The sequence below is a fragment of the Dunckerocampus dactyliophorus genome, chromosome 5, assembly GCF_027744805.1.
Source record: "Dunckerocampus dactyliophorus isolate RoL2022-P2 chromosome 5, RoL_Ddac_1.1, whole genome shotgun sequence".
Lineage (NCBI taxonomy): Eukaryota > Metazoa > Chordata > Actinopteri > Syngnathiformes > Syngnathidae > Dunckerocampus > Dunckerocampus dactyliophorus.
Genome location: NC_072823.1, coordinates 5,776,536 through 5,794,793, shown reverse-complemented (window position 1 = coordinate 5,794,793; position 18,258 = coordinate 5,776,536). Strand labels below are relative to the sequence as shown.

General features: G+C 40.2%; 1 protein-coding gene across 4 annotated transcripts in view; it reads left to right on the top strand.

The window, feature by feature from the left end:
• The window catches only part of hipk2 (homeodomain interacting protein kinase 2), a 113,166-nt gene that overhangs the window by 84,412 nt on the left and 10,496 nt on the right, over positions 1 to 18,258 (top strand). Inside the window, exons 8-14 of one of the 4 annotated variants that reach the window (XM_054777431.1) lie at positions 1,926 to 2,055; positions 3,797 to 3,918; positions 9,190 to 9,317; positions 13,516 to 13,698; positions 15,180 to 15,503; positions 17,195 to 17,451; positions 17,542 to 17,696. In XM_054777431.1, the coding sequence (XP_054633406.1) occupies positions 1,926 to 2,055; positions 3,797 to 3,918; positions 9,190 to 9,317; positions 13,516 to 13,698; positions 15,180 to 15,503; positions 17,195 to 17,451; positions 17,542 to 17,696 (1,299 nt within the window). Of the gene's footprint in view, positions 1 to 1,829; positions 2,056 to 3,796; positions 3,919 to 9,186; positions 9,318 to 13,515; positions 13,699 to 15,179; positions 15,504 to 17,194; positions 17,452 to 17,541; positions 17,697 to 18,258 lie in introns of all 4 variants that reach the window. The other 3 variants (XM_054777430.1, XM_054777429.1, XM_054777428.1) reach the window with 3 other exon arrangements.

Here is an 18,258-nt window from a genome sequence, read left to right as displayed (position 1 = left end):
GCAGCCGCTTTGCATTGTATTTTGCTTCTGTCGCTTCTTTATGATGGATGTCACAGTCCCCACATTGATCATGCTGCCCTCCCCGTGTCCTCATTGAACACGCTAAAGAGAGCAAATGACAAATGAAAACACCAGCTCTGTAATTCTCTCCACCAATATGTGCGCACAAAGAAAAGGCTGAAATGGTGTCTTTTCAGAAAATAATGCAATAGTCTTCCTTGAAAGGAATGTATGCTTCCTGAGAGTTGTGGACTTGCTGAGTTATAAGGTGACATCATTAATGAATGACAGCGGGAGGTGAAAAATTACTCCAATCACTCCCTAGGCATATTGATTTGTAGCCAAGAGGCCGGCTACGACATGAAATGTCAACGTTGCCAGCTGCTCGTTATGCGACCTCATTGTCATCTTGTCACGTTTTTAATCTCTGGAATTTAACACTGTATTGTTGTGTAATGTTGCAATATTTTTAACAGCATGTGAATCAGGGGTCTCCCCTGGGGGTGGTCACAATGGGGTTGTTGTTGTTGTGATTGTTGCCGGGCGTGGCCGGCTGTCCTGCATAACGGCTCAGTAGTGCCTACTCTTCCCGTGGAATGAGACAATATTTAGGCGAGAGATGTTGGGACATTGTTATACACCACAGGTGTCCCACCTTTTTCCATCGAAGGGCTACATACTGAAAAATGAAAAGAATGCAAGGATCACTTTGATATTTCATAAAGCCCCACATGTAGATATGCTAAGAAGTTGCAAATATTTCAACAAAGCTTTGTGATTTAAGTGGAAAAAGCCTACATATTTTTAACATTTTCAAAATAGTTCAACTTTCTTCTTAGATAGTCGATGTATTTTTCTCATAATATTATGAATATCATGTCTTTATTCCCACAATATTTTTGACTTTATTCCCACAATAGTTTAACTTTTTCCCCAACCTAATTTTCCAAAAATGGCAACTTTATTTTGTTAATATTTTGACTTTATTCTTGTAAAATTACATGTGTTTTTTTCCAACTATTCCAACTTTTTTTCTTGTAAAATGATTATGACTTTACTCCCATAATATTTTGGCCAACCTAATTTTACAGAAATAACAACTTTATTTTTTCCTTCGTTTGTCATAATATTATAACTTAAAACAATGTTTTCTTTCTTTTTTCTTTAACATTTCAACTTTATGCTGCTAAAATGACGTCATTTCTCATAATTTTATGACTTTATTCTTGTCACATTACTGCTTATTTTTCAATTTATTCTATTTTTGCTGCTGTTGTTTGTTTGTTTTTAGTGTTCTTGTTAAATTATATTTTTAGAATGTACCACAGGCCAATAAAGAAACCGCCGTAAATGGCACCCGGGCTGCACTTTGGTCACCCCTGTCATAAGCAGACGATAGGTGATGGCACAAACCTCCTCCTCTGCGTATAACGATGTCCTAACATTCCTCATTCCATGGGAACAGTGGCCACCAACGAGCTGTTTTGCCACCATGTAGGTGGGATCTGTTGTTATGCAGGACGGTCAGGTAGACTCCAGACTTAGACATGTACAACCGAAGAAGCCTTTTGGATTAAAAATGAAACGTCTTCAACTAACAAGAAGAGTCCGGTTACCTCGATTCAGCCTTTGCAGAATACCACGACCTGGATGGCTGAGAATCAACGCATCATATCAATATCATCTTCCTTTTGGTTCCAATCAATGCCTGGCAGTCTACACTGTGTTGATGCGCCTCCTCTACTCTGTATTGTATTCTCCCTGCTATTCCCATCAATGCCACCACTCTTATTATTATTTTTTTCATTTTGGTTCCATCAATCCTTTAGGCCACCAACCTGGCTCCCTCCTCCACCAACAATGCCACCCTTTCCTTTGCAAGTCCTGATGTCTCCATACTAAACTACCAATCTGCACTCTACCAGCCCTCCGCTGCCTCCATGGCAGCTGTGGCCCAAAGGAGCATGCCCCTGCAGACGGGGGCTCCTCAGCTCTGTGCTGCCCGGCCCGACCCCTTCCAGCAGGCGCTCATCGTCTGTCCTCCTGGCTTCCAAGGTAAAGAGGTCGTACTAGGCAGAAAACATTAGCACACAGGCCAAAAACCCATGCATGTGCACAATTTGTGTCCCGTGGAAAAAGCCTAATTAAAGTGGAAACTGTTATGTTTAAAAACAGAAATTGCTTTAAGACCAACTAGTCTCTGTCTGGTGAGATATGCTGAGTTCCCTGGTCAGCTTTTGTGGTCTGTGTGTGCACAGTTCACTTGTTGCTGTGCAGCTCAACCAACCACCTTAATAGCCGTGTCAGTTTTAGCTAAACCATGACAAATTGATATGGCAATTAATCATTTCAAAATAAATAATTGATTTTAAAAATTAAAAAATTAATAAAAAAAATTTAAACTCAAAGACTCATAGAGTAGAAAGTGAAAACTAAAAGCAGAGTTCATACAAGTGCACACAAAAGACAACATTGAGAGATTGCAATGTGATGAATCACTAAACATGCACGTTTTAAAGAGCTATCTGTTAAAAGCAGTGCGGAGGAAGTGTGTTTTTAAATTAGTCTTCAAAGTGGTAAGGTCAGCAGTGTCACAGATGTGTGGCGGAAGTGAGTTCCAAAGGGAGGGGTCGGCAACAGAGAAGGCTCTGTCCCCTCGGGTCCGGTGCTCGGTCCTAGGGACCGTCAGGAGGTATGCTTATGAGGAACGGCGGCAGATACAGGAAGGGATGTAGGGGAGGAGCAAGTCTTTAAGGTAAGAGGGGGCCTGGTTGTGGAGTGTTTTATGGGTGAGTAAGAGGATTTTAAGTAAGTAGAGGTGGAGGTGGTGTGGCCGCTGGAGTGGGTGGGGGAAATTGACATGTTGAGTAAAATTGAGGCAGTCCAGGAGGCTTGTTTGCAGTTACTGTTGTAAATGTGGAAGTTGAAGTCAGCAAGAAGTAGAACTGAGGCCGAGATGGCTGATAGTTGGGTGATAAGGTCAGTGAAGTCAGCGAGGAAAGACAGATTTGGCTTGGGGTGGGGATAGATTATAGTGATTACAAGTGGGGTGGGGGAGTAGTTTAAAAGAGTGACTCAACAGAGGGAGTGGAAATGGATTTGATTTTGTGGTGATTCTTGAAAACAGTAGCAACACCATCGGGTTGATCAATGTATTTATATCCACAGGAAATAGTCCAGGTGGCAGTACCAGTTTTCAGTAATACAGAGGAAATCCAGGTCATTGTCCATGATGAAATCATTTAGTATGACTGCTTTATTTTATTGAGGGAGCGGGTGTTATGAAGAGCAAACTTAAGGATGTGCTGCTGTGCTCCATGTTGTGAGATTTGGGGCAGAAGGGAGAGGTTTCGTGGGGAACGTTTGACAGGTTTTTCATTTTTGATGCGGGGGTGGAGGGGCTTGATAGTTACGATGGTGGGAATGGGAATATATGGAGGGAACATGGCATTCAATATAAATGAGGTTCTGTGTGTTTATAGAGGTGAGCCAGTTAACAGTGTTTAATTTACACAATTCCACACCTCCCACAAACAGGCTTGGTTTTATTTGTGTCTTTATATAAACTCTGCAAAAAGGATTATACACTTCTCCATAATTAGGGGCAGTATGATTGACTTGACCACAGTTTTTTTTGTCTAAGCAGGGTTGCTAAATTTAAGCATACCACCAAGGTTTTGTCATTCAAATGTGCATGAATATGTGATAGCATTCTTTTTCTTGTAGAAGGCATGACCGCCCGATATACATTAGCAGAGGCTTTTCAGCTCATTGTCTTTTGTCATGTCATTCGCAGGGCTGCAAGCATCTCCTTCCAAGCACAACAGTTACTCCATGCGGATGGAGAATGCTGTTCCCATAGTGACGCAGCCCCCCGGTGCCCAGCCTCTGCAGATCCAACCTGGCCTCCTTACTCAGGTACAAAGACATTCAATGTAAAATTAGATGAGTTAACAGTGGCTCCTTGCGTATTCGTGATTCAGAATTCACGGCCCCGCAAAGTTGTGGATTTTTGGTAGAAATTTGTTATTTTTATAATTTTTTTAAATTTCTGCTCTGATTTTTTTTTTTTTTTTCCACAGGAAACACATCTCATTCACACTAATTCACAGTTTTGACATGTTTACGTCTTTATGCTTCACTGATAATGTTTTTTTGTTACCATAGTTGCTGTGTGACGCAAAAGTGAAACTTATCTACGCGCTTCAATTTTTGCGGCTTGACTTTGTCAAAAATATATTAATTAATACATCATTACTGTTTCGTGGTTGAATATGGCTTGTCATAGGTCAACACGCATTTGCGTAGAGCCCATCGCCTTTCCGGTTTGGATTGCGCAGTGACAGGTGTGGCTTGGTGTAGCTGTAGTTCAGTTAATATGCAGGTGACATGATGTAAATGGAGCGTTTTTGGCCTTTTTTGGAGGGGTTTTTTTATAGGCGGAATATGTGTGTCCCATTATGTGCATTCTTAGCTGTCTCTTGTGTGTCTTTATATCTTTAGAACACACAGAAAAGAGAAATACATGTATTAATGTCTCACATAAGAATTGTGGATGATGGGCTAAATTCCCCCCAAAAAGTGCAGTTTTCCTTTAATGCATCTGTTAAGCCAAAATCGGTGGAGACATCAAGCCAGCAGCAGGGTTTGGAGGGGGAGGAGTGAGCCGTGTGTAAACAATATAAATTTTAATGGGCGTCTCAATTAGGGCTGCAATTGATTATTTTTTTTCTTACTTGATTAATCTGAAGCTTGTTGTTTCGATTAATCGAGTAATCGGTTATGCCCTAGATCAGGGGTGTCCAAAGCGCGCCCCGGGGGCCATTTGTAATCCACAGCTTGTTTTTTTATTGGCCCGTGGAACATTGTAGAAATAAAATTGAACCAAAAAAACCAGCAAAAATGGGAAAAAGAGAGCTAAAAGGCAAAATGTAAAGAAAAGACGCTGAAATGTTGATGGTAATAACTAATAATAAAACAACGCAATGCCTTTAAGGTGTAAAGCTGATGTGTGTGAATATCATGTTTTGCCTAAAACAATAAAGGCCTTGCCTATGCAGCTCAACAATCCGACTGCAGTCAAAGATAAAGAGTTTTTTCCCTTAGCCATCAAGAGATCACGACAGTGTGAATACCTGACAGAAAACGACATATCCAAAAGCCATTCATCGAATCATTGTTGCAGTTCAAGTACTTGTGTTTTTTTATCAGTCGCTGGTTGTCCCGGGTCCCGGATCGTTACCCCCGCGAAAAGCGGAGATCCACTGTACATTATAATGGTAAAAGTATTGGGACACCTGTCCATTACACCTGCAGAAAGTGAAAATAAAAGTAAATGTCTGGTTTGAGATTTGGAATTTCGGCCAGTCACGTTCTTTCCCGTTCTTCCAGCCAGGCCCTTGTGGAACTTGGTCATGCTGGAACAGCAAAAAGGCCTTCCCTAAACTGTCCCCACAACATTGGGAGCACAGAACGGTCCAAACCGTCTTAGTAAAAGGAATACTTAAGATTGAGTGCCAATGCAGATTAACAGATTAAGATGTGTCTAATAATAATAATAATAATAATAATAATAATCTTGTTTTACAGTTTTAGACTTAATGATTCAAAGTGCTTGTCATTTGAGGAAGAAGTCTCAACATCCAGTGTTTGGAAGCCTTCACTAAGAAACCAAGAATAGTACAGGCTAGAAATGTTCGTGACCTGACCCTTGCTGGCAGCTGTTTTTTTTTTTTTTTTTGCTCTGTTGTTGTTGAGTGTTGAGTGAATTCAGGCTGAGCTCTCCCGTGCATTATTTCTAGTCTCCCTCCGTAAGTTCTCACTCCGTCCTCCTTGCTGGCTGTCTATGCAGCCCGGGTCTCCTGGAGGCTGAGGCTGCCTCGCTCTGATGCACACTGAGCAGGAGCCTTTCACATAGAGAAGGCCTTCACTGTCCATTGGAGCTGGAGACTTTTAGCTGCTAATGTACATTTATTGAAAATATACAGGGAGGGACTTGTGCTTGGCTCTCGCCAAGCACACACACACACCGTCGACCACTTCCATCATCACACCTCCTTCTTTTTTCTCCTATGGAAATTTCCGGGAAGGCTTTAAATATCCCTGAGAATCCTGGGAGTTTGAAGCGCTCCCTTATCTCCAGTTAATCACGCAGTAGGCAGGCAGGCAGACAGGCGGCAAAGCTCTTACAGTACATGTGTATGTGTGTGGGTGCATGCCTTGTGCTTCTATGGTGGCTTAATCTGTCAGATACCAAATGGTGATTAGCTCCAGGGCTGCTTGTGAATCAGCCGCTCTGAATTAGAGGTCTCAGAGGACCTTCGGAGGTCAAGAGAAGCTCGGCCTATAAGACAGAGATTCACCAAATTTGTGAATATATGATAAATCTACCAACGGCAAACTAAAAGTGTCTCATTAATAAGTGAGAGGAAGTGTAAATTACGTTTACTGATGCATCTAGTGCAGATCCACGTGTAACAGAGTTACATCCTGTGTCAGTATACATGTTAAATAAAGCCTCAAAGGTAGTCGTTAACATAAGCAGATGGTTTATATGGACCAGAGTGCAGCACACCTAATAACTGCCTGTGCAGTACGTGTCTATCTCTGTGTTTATCCCTCCACTGTGGGAGGTCTCACTTGCTTGGCTTGCCAGTGGGTTACTGTCTCCCCACCTGTGCCTCATCCTACCCCCCCCTCACCCCCACTCACCTCAGCCCCGCTCAGAGGTTATGCCCCAATCTCCACGGGTGAGCACAGAGAAGGAGAAGCAGGGAAACCAGCGGAACCTTTATCTGGTGCAGGAATGCAGAAAATGTGGAAACAATCGGGGAGTGAAAGCTGTGGCTTTCAGAGCCCCTGAGGTGACAAAGGGTTTTCACCCGGGGAGCATTTGGCTGAGGTGGGAGTCGGTGGGCTGCTGATAGTGATGGTAGCCTGAGAAGAATGAAAAAGGGCCTCTTAACTGGGTTACCATTTCAGGGCAGACAGGCTGGTTACACAACACAGACGCCTGTTCAGAGAGGCATGTAGAGTGCCAGGAGTGGAGACACGAGGAGGAGAAGGAGCAGGAGATGGATGGATGTCTTAGGGTGTCATAATGGCATGTTGATAAAAGGTCTTAGATGGTGTTTTAGTTGTAAAGCTCATCTCAAACTCCAGAATGTTCCATTAGAGATCACCGGTGGGGGGGGTGCCCCCTCCAACCTCATACTTCAGCCAATTGAAACATCCTCAGCCAAGTGCATCACAAGTTTGTCAGGCAAAGAAAAGCAAATAGTTTAACAAAATGAAAATACCGGCAAACATCACCATGTGCGCAGGTTAGCTGTTTTGCATTCTGTGCGGTACGGCGCTCTCGTTCGCTCTGTCGTCTTCTCTTTTCTGGCTTTCGCTTTGTTTAAACACCCGTGTGCTGCAGCACATACTGATGCTGTTGTAAATAGATGTGCAAATGGTATTAAAGGAACAATTCATTAGCCCTGACATTAAAGTGCTAATCAATAGAACTGCATTAAACTATTAGGCACTGACTAGAACACAAACATGCGTGCACACGCACACACAAATCTGCTTCTAGTTAACAAATATACTCCTGGTCAAAATTTTAAGACCAGTTGAAAAATTGCAAGAATTTACATTTTGCACTGTTGGATCTTAAGGAGGTTCTAAGTAGAACTTCAGAATGCAAAAAGAAGAAATGGGAGTGAGACAAAAACAATTTGAGTCAACAATTTATTGCAAACAAGCAAAAAAAAATGGAACCCCCCCCAAAATAGAAATAAAATGTTGAAGAAAGGACTCGGTAATGAGTAGCTGTGCCATTCTTGTTAATGACCTAAAAAATCGGTTTGGGCATGCTTGATGCCAGTGTTTCCAGGAGGCAAGTGGGAATGTTGCTTTAGGTGATGAAGATGGCTTCACGGAGGGCATCCACTGTCTGGAGCTGATGTCCATTTTTGTAAACTTCCCTTGACATCCATCCCCAAATGTTCTCAATTGGATTTAGATCAGGGGAACTCACAGGATGCTCTAAAAGAGTGAGGTTATTCCTCTGTCGGGCAGGCATTGTGAACTGCAGCGTTGTCCTGTTGAAAAAGCCAGTCATTACCACACAGATGAGGGCCTTCAGTCATGAGGAATGCCCCCTGCAACATCTCCACATAGCCAGTTGCCGATTGACGCCCCTGCACAACCTGAAGCTCCATTGTTCCATTGAAGGAAAAAGCACCCCAGATCATGGAGGTACCCCCTGCACTGTACGGTTTGGAAACATCTCAGGTGGGATCTCATTTTCATGCCAGTAACGGTGGAAGACATCAGGACTGTCAAGGTTACATTTTTTTCTCATCATTCTTCCACCTTTCAGTGCCCCATGTTTGGTGCTCTTGTGCAAATTCCAAATGGGGAATTTAGTGGTGTTGAAAGAGACGGGGCCTTTGAAGACGTTTTTTGTTCTTAAAATCCTTGTCTCACAGATGCTGTCTGATGGTTATTGGACTGCACTCGGCACCAGTAACAACATTCATTTGGCTCGAGGATAGTCCCGTGTCTTGACGGGCAGCCCATGGGATCCTCCAGCTCAGGGCCGGTGACATTCTTTTGGATCTACCCCTTGACTTTTTTGTTCCATAACCCTCAGGATCTTTGAAGAAGTTTGAAATGACTGTCTTACCACATCCAACCTCAGTAGCAATGGCGCGATGCGAAAGGCCTTGCTTATGCAACTCAACAATGCCATCAAGAGATCACGATAATGTGAATACCGGACAGAAAGCGACATTTTATCCAAAAGTCAAAATTTTGCCAATAAATTGCTTACTCAAAAATGTTTTTTTGTCTCTGTTTTTGCATTTTGAGGCTTAGAACCTCGTTAAGATCCAACAGTACAACATGTAAATAATTGCAATTTTACAACTGGTCTTAAACTTTTGATCAGGAGTATATAAAGTTGAATTTGCCTCTAATTTAATCTATAAAGATCTGGTCTGCCTGAGTGAAACACAGTCCATTGTGTTGCTCTATTACATCACCGCCATGAGAGTATAATTTATCACGTTTGTCATGTGTTAATTTTTCATTGATAACTTACAATGATCAACACCTTTTGTGCCTTACTTTACTGTCTTTTCAATCTCTTCTTTCGATCTAATCCCCCTATGTTTGTTGTGTCTTGTCCCACCTCAGCAGACTTGGCCCAGCGGCACCCAGCAGATCCTGCTGCCTCCGGCCTGGCAGCAGCTCACTCACACCTCAGTCCAGCATGCCGCCGTCATCCCGGAATCCATGAGCAGCACACAGCCTCTGGCCAGCTGGAGGTAAATGACACCTTGTCCGTTTTTTAAACTGCTCAGCCTGTCTTGACCTTGTGGGGTTGCAAAAGTCAAAAACGTGACACAAAGGACTTCTCGGGAATAAACTTCAGGTTAATTGATACGGGCCTCTTTTTGTAAAAAAAAATATAATTTCAGTGCATCTGTACATTGCAGCATAGGAAATGTGTTCTAGTCAATATTCATTTTTTCACAAATAGACCCATGTTAAAATAGTTATTTAAAAACATTTAAACATAGATTGGCTCTCCGCACAGTTACAATTCTGCATTGATGGCCACCCGCAAATTTAGGAATTTTTGGTCCAGACAAAATTATTTTTTAGTTTTATTTCTTTATTTTCAAACACATCTCATTCACCCTAAGACAGTAACCCGGGGGTGTCCAAAGTGAGGCCTATGTTTTTTATTGGCCCTCTACACATTCTAAAAATACAATTGATCAAGAAAAGTAAGGAAACAACATCAAAAAGTGGAAAGTAAATTATGAGAATAGAGTAAAAAATATTGGAGAATAAAGTCATAGTATTAAGAGAAAAAATAGCATAAAGTTGAAATATGAAAGACTAAAACATGTAATTAAAAAAAACATAACATTATGAGAAACAAACAAAAAATACTGTTGCAATTTTTGAAAAATTAGGTTGGGTAAAAGTTATAATATTATGATAATAAAGTCAAAATATTCAGACAATAAATACATAATATTACATTACCAAATGTAATAGAAGAACATTAAATATTAGTAAAAAAAAAAAAAAAGTTAAAGTGTAATTTAGAGAGAAAAAGGTCATCTGTCACCAATAACACATAGCTGAGATGCAGACTGTTTTTTTTTCCTGAAATATTAAAAAATAGGGTCAGTTTAAATAATTTAAAAGTGGCCCCTGCATCCTTGGATTTTTTTTTTAGTAAGCTGACCTCAGTAGAAAAAGTTTGGACACCCCTGCAGTAATCGCTTTCCACTTCATTGCGGCTTCACTCTATCATGGTTTTTCAAAATTATTAATAATTCATGCTGTTTTGTGGTTGAATACATTGGATTATTAGTCCAAAAATATGCATATTCAAGCAAGTTTTCTGCCTAAATTAAGCTTTTTCAAGCATAAAAATGCCTAATAAAGTGTTGTGGAGACGCATTCAAAGACTCATTCATCATCGTGATGATATGTAGTATTCGACATTGGTCACTAGGTGTCAGTAATGTTTCTGTAATTTTCGGTGAGACACACAAGCTCCAGACTTAATCGCCCAAACAACAGCCTTTTATTGCAGGTTTTGAATTATCTCACAGAAGATAACCTAAAACAAATACCAACCCTAACACAGGCTACTGTGTAACCCACACCAACCTAATACTCAACTCGGAACCCCCAACGTCAATGTGACGTTTTACAGTATTTATGTCTTCAATGACTTATTTACTCTTATGTCTAGTACAGTGTATATTGGGTAATGAGACTGCAAAGGTGACTATAGGGGGGTTATTTCATGCCAAGATTGCTCTAATAATGTTAAAACTTTATTTAGAAGGTCGAAAACAGGTTTTGTTTGCGCAAACTATGAAAATATTCATTTATAAGTAAGGAATTGTACTTCACAGAAATTCACTTATCATGGTTGGGTCTGGCACCAATTAACCATGATAAACGAGGGATTACTGTGGCTTATTAAATGGCTTATTTTCTGTTATTGTGTCTACTATATTGGGTAATATGAGCGTAAAGGTGATTATATGGTTGTTATTTCCTGTCTAGAGGCCCCTAATAATGTTAAAAAAAACATATTCAGAAGGTCCTAAGCAGGTTTTCTATGCTTTTGGCATTATGCAATTTGTAAAAATCAGGTTTTATATACATACCAGGCGCCAGTCTTCAGTTCAAGTCAGTAAAACTGAACACATCATTATGTTTATGGTTATTATAGAGCAAAAATGAATACAAGAAGATGGGAGACTTATTGACCAAGGAGTGGGCCAATCACAATTGCAAGAGCAGGTTCACGTCAGGGAGGTGTGCTGGATGGACATGAATAGACACCATGGCATATAATAGGCTGTCAGTGAGACGACTTGACAAATGGATGGACTGAAGCGAGCAGGCAATCTGCAGGATGCGGCTTTATAATGTGTATGGGTGTAGCTGCAGGGGCCATGTATGTTTAGACTCATTCTCCACTGTCCATCTACGACGACCCCCACCGACCGCCTCTTCCTCTTCTCATCTCCACGCCCCTCCTCTGCTCCCTTGTCTCTCTTTCCCCTCCCCTCCAGTGACAGCTCTGTGGTCCTCAGAGAGCCGATCAGGAAAAGTGTCGCACTTCCTCTGCAGAGCTATCACTCGGCAGCTGCTGGTGTCAGCTCCTCTGCCCTCCCTCTTTGCTCTCTACCTCACTTATTCCCTCTAATCCTCTTGTCTTTTTGAAAAAAAAGTTATCTGCTGACACCTGCTGGCTTATGGGAGGAAAAAAAATACTGTACATGTCAATTCTTGCATCTTATTTGTACCTATACCGCTCTGTCTCGCTGCAACCCATCTCTCATTTTTGTGCACATTTTTGATTTTTATTAAAAGAAAATGGAAGATTGAAACAATCAGTGATTATGTAATAGGCGGGAGGGGTTCCCAAACGTTTTCCACTGAGAGCCAGCCACTTAGTGAAAAAATTAAAGGATGCAAGGGCCACTTTGATATTTTGTAAAGCATATGCAAACAAGTTAGATGTATTTCCAGAAAAAAATGCATCTCAACTTTTTCGCCATTTTTGCTGTGGGTTTTTTAAAAAATATTTCAACTTTCTTCTTAAATAATCTACACAAATTTTGTTTTTGTAATATTATGACTCAACTCACATAATATAACAACTTTTTCCACAACCTAATTTCCAAAAATGTTAAGTTTGTTGGCTGATTTGTTTGTTTCTCATAATACTAATACTTGTCTTTTAAATTTTATGCTATTAAAAGGACGTTCTTGTAAAATTATGCCTTTCTCTTGCTAGATTAGATTGACTTTAATTACTGCTGATTTTTCAATTTTTTAATGATTTTTTGTCATTTTCCTGTTATATTACCGTACATTACCGTAAATTTCACACCTCGCCCACTAAATTTAGATGAAAAAACAGATTTGTGGCATATTGTGACATCCGTGAGGACCACTCAGCGCTTTATTTGACAGGAGCCAATCACGAGCTATGAATAAACTCACGACAAGCTTGTCAACCCATTGGAAATTGCAGGAGGTCATTACTCAATGTAACAGTCTGACTCACGCGTTCATCTTACAAACAACATTGAACTCATCACATAGCAACTAACACTCAAACGTTCAGAAATATATGTAATACATGTATCAATATGGGTTTTATATGAAAATGTTATCGTGTTTCCATAATGCATTTTGTTTGAGAAAACCATTTCATTGGAGGAGAGCATAGAAAGCACAGAAAATGCCGCTGCAAAAGCAGAAAGAGGGAAGCTGACGTCATTGCACCACCCCAATGAATGCGTTGCTCAGACACAACGCCTTATGTGAAAACTTTCAAATGTTGTTTTTTTTTTAATTTCAAAGTCATATTGGGACAAGTTTGTATATTTGTATATACACCTTTTGAGTATTAAGTTGCTGTGTGATGAATTTAATGCTGTTAGTAAAGTGGCTTGTGATTGGCTCCTGCCAAAAAAAGAGCTATTGTTTTCTCACTGACTTGTGAGCAGCACAGTATTTAAACAATTGGTAGTAGTTCTGAAGTGAATGAGATGGCACGAGATTAGAATTTAGCCATTACTTTGCTGCAACGCTGAAAGAGCTGCAAGGTTCAAAGTTTAAGAAAAAAGTAGCGGTTTATACACTGGAATTTATGGTTTATTTTTAGAATGTGCCACAGCCAATATAAAACAGCCCCAGGCTGCACTTTCGCCACACCTGTTATAGTGTATAAGCACATTTACTTTTTAAAATGTTAATGGAATGGCAAGCTGTTTCACATAAATGCAACAAAATAAACTTTTTTCTTCTGAAAAAAAGATAGGTTGACATGAAAGTACTCACTCATTTTAGAAAAGTTTCATCCAGACTCGCATTTCATGAACCACTATAATTTTTCCGGGCACCAAACTTGGATCTGTGCTCTCTTTGTGCTTTTGTTTGACAATTGTTTTCAAATCTGTTTCCATTCCGCAGGAATTCGCACCCTCATGGCAGCCATTACAATCCCATCATGCAGCAGCCAGCCTTGTTGGCTGGCCATGTCACGCTCCCATCCAACCAGACGCTCAATGTTGGAGTTGCTCATGTCATGAGGCAACCCTCATCCAATAGCAACACCTCTTCCAAAAAGAACAAACAGCACCAGAATTCTGCCAGGTATGTTGTAAGAAACGGAACTGTACACACGTCCCAGGCCATCATTTCATTACTTATTTTATCAATGATATACTCACGGGATGCAATTATGTATCAGTCTCCAAACAAATCTAATAAATATAACATGTAAAGTATTAATGGAAATTAAATAAAAATGAATGTGAAAAACTGAAAAAAATGTGGACACTCTGTGGTTCACCGGCGACCCTGCAAAACTGTAGATTTTTTTAATCAAAACATTGCTTTTTAATTTGCAGGAAAACAAAGTTCGTCAAACCAAACGCCTACCTTGCTCACGTTGCAACCAAGAATAACACAAGTGACTATCTACAGCAGTGGTCGCCAACCTTTTTTGACCCACGGATCGGCTTGTGTTCCCACAAATCTTCCGTGGACTAGCGGGGAGTTTGTGCATTTTAGCTGTCTAATTTATCTTATTTTTTACATATTGTGTAAAACTAGGACATGAACAACATCACATTAAAAGCACAAAATGAATGCAGACCCACCATCCACCAGTACCAGCCTGGAGTTTGTTTTCCAGAGAGATTATTACATCGCTGTTTGACGTATGTGGTAAAAGGCAGTTTGCTAGCATGAATTAACTTGAGACAAATGTGCACATTAGCACTCAATAAGGTCAACAAATCTTACCTTTATGCATTCCCACATAGTATCAGCATTTCAGACCAAATATGAGGTGAAAGAAAAATGGTAAAAATATATTATAGTGGTCTATCTGTGCAGCATGAGAGAAAGTTAGCGCAGGCACAATGGTGCGTTCAGGGACCGTCGAACAAAGTGGGACGGGTCGCCGCTCGCAACAAACAACATATAAATGCCAGAACTATGTGATTTGTAACTGTATATTATTTTTTAAATAAAATAATGGCCCATATTTCCGATGTAGTTATTTATAAGTGTATTTTTTAAATTTATCATTGCACCTGAAAGCTTCCCGTGGTCCGGTTCGGCCCCACCCATGGACCTGTACTGGGCCACGGTTATGTCTTAAATGGCTTATTTACTCATTATTATGTACTTATTATGTCTTCAGGGTAATACGACTGTAAAGGTGACTACAGGGGTGTTATGTCATGTATACAGTAGAGGGCTCTAATAATGTTAAAACCGGTATTTAGAAGGTCATAAACAGGTTTCCTATGTTGTAATTACAAACATTTTCCATTTATAAAAAAGAAATTCACTGATCAGGCTCAGTCATGCTGGGAAGCCCACGTGCACACTTCCCTAACAGGAAGTTACCCAGCAATGTCACATTGCAGGAGCACTCAGCATTAGCATTAATTATTATATTTTGATTAACACCTGTGTCTTCCCCACTATTTTCTTTTTTAACAAGCTGTGACAAACCATTCAAACAACAACAGATTGATTCACAGTCTACTGTAGTCACAATGGAGCCATGATGCCGCACGGATTTTGACACTCACTCAAATTTCTGTCTTTCTCCTTTTCAGGAACACGTCAGCCTACGAGGTGTCATCCTCTCAGGCGGTGCTGTCGCCACAGCGCTCCAAGCGGGTGAAGGAGAACACGCCCCCGCGATGCGCCGTGCTTCAGAACGGCTCTGCCACCATCTGCCCTCCCTCGCAGGGCTGCGGGGGCGGAGGGTGGGGCGCCATGGAGGCAGAGCAGGCCACCAGCACAACACGCGGCAATTCGAACCAACAGCACGTGCCCAGACAGACCATCATCATCCCCGACACGCCCAGCCCTGCAGTCAGCATCATCACCATCAGCAGTGACACAGATGAGGAGGATGACCATAAACATAACAATGGGTCAGTTGTTTATTTTTCCAAAGATATATGGATATTTTTAGCACAGGTGTTACACTGGTTATTTTTCCCCTCATCATTTTAGTGCAACAAAATCTAGAGGACAATCTTAGTACACCTTTTTGAATCTGTAGTCTAATCAAACTGATGCAATAGAGACATTCTCAGTGACTTAGTGGGTTTTTTGCCATAAAATCACAATGTATGTTGCATACATTTAAACCAGGTGTGTCCATTTGTGGCCGTGGCTGGTTTGTTATTGTCCCGTGGCACATTTTAAAAATCGAATTTAACAAGAAAACTAAAAAAAAAAAACCCAACAACAATCAGCAGTAATTCGACAAAAATAAAGTCAAAACATTAAGAGACAAAAGTTTTTCCAAGAATAATGTTGTGATAATATGAGGAAAAATAATGTAGTTATAGTAGCATTTAGTTGCAGAGTTTAAATATTAATGAAAAAATATATAATTTTTTGAAGTCATGATATTATGAGAAACAAACAAAACAAAATAAAGTTATAATTTTTGCAAAATTAAGTTGAGGAAAAATGTTGAATATTATGGGAATAATGTCAAAATATTATGGTTGGTTGGAAAATAGACAAAAAAAATTAACAGCAGAAATGGAAAAAAAGCAGCTGTAACTTTTTGAGAATAAAGTCAAAATATTAAGAGAAAAAAGGTGTATTCTAACAAGAAAAAAGTCACACTTTTACTGGCCTAAACTTGTAATATTATGACAAAAATAATGTAATTTTAGTAGCGTACAGTTGAAATATTAAAGAAATTATGTTATTTTTTAAAGTCATAATATTATGAGACACAAACAAAACAAAATAAAGTTGTAATTTTTGGACAAATTAGGTTGAGGAAAAAGTCACAATATTATGGAAGTAATGTCAAAATAGAAAGTCGTCGCAAAGTCAAAATATTAAGAGAAAAAAAGTTATATTCTAACAAGAAAAAAAGTCCCAACTTTACATTAATAAATTTGTAATATTATGAGGAAAAATGACTTTAGTAATAATGATTTTAGTAGCATAAAGTTGAAATGTTAAAGAAAAAAAACATTTTTTTAAGTCATAATATTATGAGAAACAAACAAAACAACATAAAGTTGTAATTTCTGGAAAACTAGTTTGGGGAAAAAGTTGGAATATTATGGGAATAAAGTCGAAATAGTATGGGAATAAAGTTGTAATATTATGGGAAGAACATGTACAAGAAGAAAGTTGAAATATTTGGAAAAATTGAAAAAAAAAAGGCAAAAATGGAGTATAAAGAGCAAAGATTGGTGTTGGTAATAATAATACTAAGGATGCTCGAATCGATTGGCCACCGATTAGTAACTGCCGGTCTCCGTAAAAAACACATGATCGGCATATGCCAATATATGCCGTTCAAAGCCGATCACAAAAACCGATCGCCTTGCGGCGGCAACATGACCGTTCATGTAATGACAACACAAACATGACATGAATCTGCGTGTTTGCTGTGTCACGTAGGGTTGCAAACACCCGTATTCAGCCAACAAGCAACGTACTTGGTCCCGTATTGCCGCGAGAATCAACACTAGTATAATCAGTATAATCAATTTCAATTTTGATGGCTAACACATTTATTACTGTGGGTGCACAGTATAGCCGTGAGTCCTTAGTAACAGAGTTCTTTATGCCATTGTCTTTTCTCCAGCTCCTCTTCTAAGCAAAGGAAGAATGTTATCAGCTGTGTGACTGTCCATGACTCACCTGACACCGACTGTTCCATCAACAACAGCCCTTACGCTGTGGAGTCCAGACCCACCAACAACAACAACAACAACAGCAGCTACGACACAAAGACCACCATCCTGGACAATTACAACAACGGCAACCCGCGCACCATCATCATCCCCCCACTCAAAACCCAGACCAGCGAGGTTGTGAATGAGTGTGAACGCTTGATGCCAGGTAAAACATGAAGACACGCACATGTACGGGTATATTTGAATTAATATGCTACCCCTAAATAATGCAAGCGTTCCGCTCCTTTCTGTGCAGATGCAATGAATCATCAGAATTCCACATACAAGTTCAAATCCTCCAATGGAGTGGTCTCTGGCAATAATCACATCCCAGGAGGTGTGACCGCATCGTACCGACAACAGCGCTCAGGGCCGCACACCCTTCAGCAGCAGCCTCTTAATCTCAGCCAGGTACAGTATATCCATATAAGAATATCCACACTGTATGGTCATACTGTACGTACTGACAACTGAAATGAACACATTTTAATACTGCATAAGCAATTGGAAAATTCCTGGTTGGGTACACTGTTGGCATCTATGCCCATGCGTTTCAAATTCATCATTCAGGGACTCAGAACAACTCCTTAATTAGGGCCAGAGCACTGAGCGATAGCGATGCGAAAGCCCTCGTGAAAGTGCTATGTTTAGTATTATTCCACGACTTTCCTCACATTTTTGAAGGCTTTAACACACGCAAAAACGCACCAAAATTTGTGAGCAAGTCAGGCTGGGCGATCACGAAATTTGGTGGCGACGTCTATCGTGAAATTACACACATAAAAGTCCCATGTTCCAAAACAAATAGGAAGTCAGCCATTTTTATTGAAAGACCAAAAACGAGGAGTCGTACTTTGATTAACCAGTTCTAGGGACTTTGACCAAATGAGCCCAAATCAAAATCACGGATACTAGACTGTTGGCCAATGATGTATTGCAAACCAATTTAGCATACACAAGAGGATGCGTGCAG